General features: G+C 51.3%; 3 protein-coding genes across 3 annotated transcripts, besides 2 other annotated features; all 3 read left to right on the top strand.

Moving 5' to 3' along the window:
• Window positions 1-6,560: a sequence feature (heterozygous, non-Esmeraldo-like haplotype).
• On the top strand, window positions 36-809 carry Tc00.1047053510895.29 (hypothetical protein, conserved; the record flags this gene model as incomplete). Its single annotated transcript, XM_799654.1, has 1 exon — window positions 36-809. One exon carries the CDS (start codon window positions 36-38, stop codon window positions 807-809), a length of 774 nt encoding a protein of 257 aa, XP_804747.1.
• On the top strand, window positions 982-2,973 carry Tc00.1047053510895.20 (hypothetical protein, conserved; the record flags this gene model as incomplete). Its single annotated transcript, XM_799652.1, has 1 exon — window positions 982-2,973. One exon carries the CDS (start codon window positions 982-984, stop codon window positions 2,971-2,973), a length of 1,992 nt encoding a protein of 663 aa, XP_804745.1.
• Window positions 1,056-1,102: a sequence feature (CT-rich).
• On the top strand, window positions 3,990-6,560 carry Tc00.1047053510895.9 (hypothetical protein, conserved; the record flags this gene model as incomplete). Its single annotated transcript, XM_799653.1, has 1 exon — window positions 3,990-6,560. A coding segment is annotated over one exon (2,571 nt), but the record flags the coding sequence as incomplete, so codon positions are not given.

Here is a 6,560-nt window from a genome sequence, read left to right as displayed (position 1 = left end):
CACTTCCTTTTGCATAGGTTGTCATTTTAGGAGCCATGGTTTTTTTGACACTGCTTCGCACGGCAGCCTACTTTATCTATGGTGCATACCAGCGTCGTCGGATGCTTAGTACCAACCCACAGGCTGTTATTGAGCCAATGAAGAAGCACTATACTTGCGTCTACGCCGGAATACGAATGGCTGATATCTTTGGCCACGTTAATAACTCCAAATATCTTGAGATATGTGAACTGGCCCGTTGGCATTACGGAGGCTACGTCGGTATGATGAAAATACTGTGGGAACTAAGGGCAAGCTTTGTAGTTGCCTCTGTGAACGTGCAATATGTGAGAGAAATTTTGCCGTGCCGTCGTTATCTGGTAACAACAGAGGTGCTGCGCTTTGAAGACGCAGGCTCTTCATCAGATAAACCAATCTCGGGGAAAGACGAGAGTGGGGTGGCAAGAAACTTACCACCCGCCGGGCGTATGGTGATCATGCACGAGATATGGAGTATGGACAAGAAAACACTTTATGCTGGTATTTTGTTACGAGCTGCACTGGTAGGTGATGCAAAGTCACCCCTGGCTATCCCCTCTGGAGGTAAGCGACGCGGCAGATATGCCCTGTTGGATTGCAGGGCGGTTTACGCCGCGATTAGAGGCGCTGATGGTGCGAATGAGCTGGCCAACGAGAACATGAGGAATTTCTACAACCGTCTCGGCTTCCAGCCAAATCAGGAAGATTTCAATGGCGATCCATGGATTGAGGCTTCGATGCGTTTGGAAAAGGAATGGCGCTCAAAGCTACAGAGTGTGAGGGAACCCTAATGTCGTAAAAATTCTCTTGAAATCACATGAAGTAATAGTTTTTTGGCTTTACTTACAGCGTTGTGAGATTTGCTAGTGATTTCCTTGGAGTCGTTCAAACAATGGCTTGGTACAGAAAACAAGAGATGTTGCGCGAAATGTGGTGTTTCACTGGTATTTCCCACAGTAGCGGATGTTTTCTCCCGCACCAACTTGCTCCCTCCCCACTTTTTTTGGTTCAGGACATATAGAGGGAGGATACATACAAGGAAGAGGGAAAAGAGATAGAGACAGGGAGGGAGGGAGAGAGAGAGGCAAACCCAAAGAAAAAAATCTCGAGTGTGGGCTTGCTTACTTTTTCTCTCTCTCAGTGTGTGTGTGTGTGTGGCACGGGTGCTGTCAGATGGCCGCGTTGGCCCCGAAGAATGGATCGTTTCTTCACGCTTTGCAGCTGGAAAACGATGCATTGCGTCGTCAACTGCGGAGGGCTCATGAGGATATGGAGCGTGTGCTTCAGCAGCTTCAGCGCGAGTCGAAGGGAGGCCGTGGAACTGCAGAGGGAGGGAGTCATGGTGGTCGTCATGAGGGTGGTGGCGACGCATGGCACGTCGAACGCCTCGAGCGGCGGTGTGAGCTGTTGGCGACTCGACTGGTGGGAATTGTGCGGGACAGGCAGTTGTCAGAGTGCGCAGAGATTCACTTTCTCCTTCGAACACAGGAGGAGGAGCGCCGGTTTCTGCACGATGCCCTTGTTACACTTCTGGAGAGGCAAAAAGGATCCTCTGGCGGCGATGAATATGGGGCTCAGACGGAAAAAGAGATTCATCCAGGCATGTTGAGTGCATTAATCATGAGGGTGGCTGAAAATATGCAAAGTTCCCGTTCCCAGTTGAAACTGGAGCAGACCGAGCGTATTATGCTTTTGGGGCAGACCATCGATCTTATCTTAGACATACAGAAGGCGATCGAAAAGGCGGCACGGTGGGTGTACGGCTACCACTGCGATTTCCTTCACGCGGGCTCTCTCCAAGAGCTGACGTTATGGAGGGAGGCTCAAAACTCTGGCATTGTTGGGCTGCGTTCGCTGGCGGAGGTCACCCCGGATGTTCCACCGCGTACTTCTTTTCGCAAAAGAAGCAGCAACCATTCAGAACGGCGTTGGCGGGAGGAAGTTGACTGTTCCATTGAATTTCCCTCAAGCTCTGTACACCAAACCGAGGCCGCAGCGAACTTTTCTTCACGTAGGGGCGATTTGCTGGAGGCGTGTGACGTACTGCGAGCATGTCACCAGGCCTTAACAGGCGTTCGGACTCTTCTTGGTGATGCTATGTCCAATGTCACTTCCTCGTGCTCCTCACGAAAGGGGAAACTGACAAGCGTAGAGGAGCTTTTGAAGGGCTTTCATCGGGATCTGCAAGAAATGGTACGGAGTAACGAGAGATGCCGAGAGACGTTGGCGCGGCGATTGGAGGCTGAGATTGAGGCTCACCGACGAACAGTTCAGAAGTTTGAGGCACGCCTGAAGTTAGCCGAGAGGGAGTTGATTGATCATCTTACCTCTTCACACAAATTTCAGAAACCGTTGGGATCCAATGACGCAGACGCGCCCTCCTTTTCTAATTACCCCAGCAAGGTGAAGGCATATCATGGCGAAACGGGGGCCACAACGCCGCCCACACCAACAGGAACAACCGCAACGGGAAACCGACGTACTGTGAGGGTCAACAACAATACTCGGTTTCAGTTTGCTCCAGAAAAGACTGTGCCGCTTTCTCCCCGGCGGGATTTGCCATTTGTTTTGGAGGGACAAAATGACAAGAAACAAAAGAGACGGGGGGATACCCGTCCTGGCACTCCCCATAAGGGCAGCGCTTGTGATGTGGTTTCTTTTTTTCCCCCTTCTTTGCCTTCTTTTGCCGCTCTTGCAGGGCCTCTACCCGAGACGCGGGGGCGGCAGCATGAGGATTTGCAGTCCTTTTCGTCCCGAGACAATTTTGAAGACGGGACGCGCAGCAACTCTACCGGGGAGGGTTCGGTGGCGCACTCTTCGCCTCCACTGCCTGCATCAAGGAGAGAGCGACACCCTTCGAGTGGCAAAATCCAGGAGGGTAGGGAGGCGGTGTCTTCGCAACGATGCGTGCGATGGCCGCGGGGGGCGGTCTTGCTCAGTCCTTCAGCTTTTTGAAACCCACCACGTGAAAAGCGAACCTGTGGGAAACTTGCGTGTGGTTGGTGGATGCTCTGGCGTAGCGGCAGTGTGTCTAGATGCACATCCCCTTTCTTTCTGTTTTTACTCAATTTATTTTTTCACCTGCGACCATACATATACACTCATACATATATAAGTATACGTGTATTCTTATTGAATTGGGGTTTGTGAGTATTTTTCACCGCTGCATCTATTTTTTATGCCGTTTTTTCTTCTTTCCTTCCCTGTCGCCGAAATCTAAAGATGGGGTTTACCCCCATGTTTTTTTGGCCGGAGATTAATGAAGCTGATACACGTGCCTCTGGAGTTGCTGCGTCTCTCTCTTTCTTGACATTGATGGTAAAACACACCAGAATTCTGCGTCAGCCTGTGTGTAAGCAGAAGAACGGTGTGCCTCTTATTTGGCAGCGACGATGGCGGCGCTACTACCCAATACAACTGAAGTGCAGTTGAAGGCGTGAGATGATTCTCCATTCTGGCGACGAGGAATGATGCGTACCCAAGTGCCCTGAAGAGACGCCAAGGTATGATCTCCTCTATGGCGAGTGAATTTTTTCTAGCCAACGGAGTCACTACGGATTTTCCCACGTGTAATTCCTTTATTCCTATTTCTTTTCTCATTCGCCAGAACGTTTCTCCAATATACTTCCGGATGCGACGGCTTTTTAACGCAACCCCGACTTCTTTTTTGAACGATGCTTTAACACGCTTGCAAGAGATGCTGAGAGCAAAACATTGCGCTCCGCATTCGTTGAGAAGCGAATAATTTTGGCAGATGTGGAGGCCACTCAGAAGGGCGTATTCTGCGTGGGACATTCTCGGATGCTTTTACCATTTCTTTCATTTCCGTATGGGCTTGCCGCCGCATTTTTTTTTTTCTGAATGGAATTTTGTCTCCCATTTTTTTGATTGTTGGTTTTAACACGTGTTTTGCTTGCTGCACTGGGCAGTTAGGATAGCGCCAGAGGTGTATAAGCCGTGTAGTCTCTCTGATGTATATGCGTGACAGACGTCCTCTATTAGCGGACGATGCCGCGAATAAAAAAGTAGTAATCAATAAATTTTCAGGAAGGGAAATGCAGCACCGTTTGCATGAAGAAACTCCTCCACCCATGACGATTAAGAGAGCGTCCGTTTGTGTTCTTTTTTTCCTTGTCGTGCTCGGGATTCCATTGGGAGTCATCTACTATTTTACGCCGTTCTTTGTCGTTGAGAACTTGGGTTGCAGGGCTCTGGAGAAACTCTGGGGGGATGACACAGTGCGCGTGCTAGAGGAGGGTTACCACAGCTACAAGGCCTCACCGCCGCGGTTTCCCTCCCTCGAGTACAACAAAACGATGCTCTGGGGAACATATGAGCCTGGTCTCCTTTTTGCCATGAAGACACGCACCCCAAAGCCTGTGTACATTGGAGTTGCCTGGTACGACGAGGCAGGCCTACACCCCGTCCGGCATAAGATGGTGGACGTGCTGTCGGTAGAGCGACGTCGGGACAGCAATGACACCATGGTCTCTGACGAAAAGACAGGTGCATTTGAAGCAGCCTGGTCACTACACGATGGCGTCCATTACGGGCATCTTTTTGTGCGAGATGGCCCAGCCAAGATAAACATTGAATTTCTCAAGAGTCCTCCAGGTGACAGTTGGCACGTCCGTGTTCATGGCCAGATGGATGGAGCGAAACCTATTGAGTTTGTTGTTTACGTTGTGAACGAGGGGGGTGACGCCCTCGAGCCTGAGCTGGCAACAACCGACGGTTCATGGGATCCGCAGATCAAGAGCGAGTTCGAAGATGCAGATGGGCGTCGAGAAGGCTTTAATTTGCTTCTTCGCGATGATCATAACCCCCTCCTTACGGTCGCCTCCTGGCAAGTGTATGGGTGGCGGTCTGCCGAAGGTGAGTTTCTTCGTGGCACCAATCTTCGTAACGTGCATTTAAATGCTCAGTCGTGTAAAATTGACTTCTCTGGGGTAAAGCGATCGCCACTTCTCAAGACTGGGCACGAAACACACAACGTGATGATATTTCGTAAGAGATATGAGTCAGACTTTCGGGTCGAACTTTCAATGCGCCACGCCTCGCATCTTGTGGCAGCTGTCCCTGATGCGACAGCACACCAACGATTTATGGCAGATTACGAATCGTTGACAACATGCCAGCTGACCAACGCTTTCCGTGCTCGGGAGAAAGAAGTTTTGTATCAGATGCGCCAAATGCTAATTCCATGGACAAAGGGGATTCATGTCAATCGCAAGCTGTACATCAACAGAGCTTCTCGGGTTCTCAGCGGGGCGCTAGGCTCGTGGGGCTTTTGGTATGGGCGATACCTTTACCTGGATCCAATTCTTGACGCTTCATGGGACGAGCAAGGAAAATTGACAAGAGTTCAATCGGACGGACAACTACGGGAAGCAGCGTTTGATGTGTCTGCTTTTGGGGCAGTGGCTTCTCGAGTGGGGAGTTCGTACGGTGACATGACTCTGACAGGATTTCATCTCCTTTTTATTATACGCTGGAACAAGGAGTGGACAAAGGATGCCATTGCTTCTTGGCTTGTTGGCGCTCAAGAAAGCAATAGCGGCTTTATTCCACATAGGGCAATCCTTACGGCGGCATCGCGTGCATTTGCTCCACCCTCCGCACGCTACGAATGCCTGACGTTTGCTGCACCCCCCACCATTCTTCTTGTACTTGATCAATTACTACGCAGTTACCAGGGAGAGGCAGCTGATAAGGAGTTTCTTGAGTTTTTACTGCCACACCTGCGTCGTTGGCGGACATGGTTTCACAAGACGCAGAGCTCAGGGGATACTGAAATGAGCTTAGAAGCACTTGCTGCCGCAGAAACAACGAATGGGACCGAAAAAAGCTCACCGCCAAGATATCGATGGCGTTCGCGTGATGAATATCGCATCCCTTCCAGTGGTATGCCAGACTACCCCCGACCCGTTTGCCCCGGCTACCACAGAATGGAGGCGCATGTGGATCTTTTTTCGTGGGTTGCACTGCTGAGCTCGATCATCAGCGATGTTGAGCTGCATTTGGGAGCTGCTGAGACTGTTCCCAAGCGGCTTTGGACGGTTTGGTTGGACACGGTGCACTGGGATGCTGCAAACCAGCGCTATGCCGACCGTGCTGGCTGCCCTGGTGACTCTTTCTCGCCGTACATAGGGTATGTCAACCTCTACCCCTTTCTTCTTGGGATCATCGACAACAAGGGGCGTGCACTGACGATCGTTGAACTTGCCAAGACGGAGCTGATGACCCGCTACGGCCTGATGTCTGTTTCGTACGACTCGGTGCGCGCGGCACGTGATGCGGGTCTGCGCCACGAGAACCGCTGGATGGGTCACGTGTGGCTCTCAGCGAACGTCCTGATGCTGCACGCTCTGAGAACGAAATACATTGACATTCTCGGGGACCCGGCAGGGGAACTATTCAAGCGGCTGCGGTTGTGTATGTTGGAGATCAGCGGTGGGTCCCCGATGATGCAGGAGGCCTATAACCCTGTGACGGGCGCCGCAGAGAGCACCGTCTCGCTCGTGGGGTACCGTGCCATGTTG

The sequence above is a fragment of the Trypanosoma cruzi genome, genomic scaffold (assembly GCF_000209065.1).
Source record: "Trypanosoma cruzi strain CL Brener 1047053516949 genomic scaffold, whole genome shotgun sequence".
In the NCBI taxonomy this organism is placed as follows: domain Eukaryota; phylum Euglenozoa; class Kinetoplastea; order Trypanosomatida; family Trypanosomatidae; genus Trypanosoma; species Trypanosoma cruzi.
This window is presented reverse-complemented; position numbering and strand designations above follow the sequence as displayed.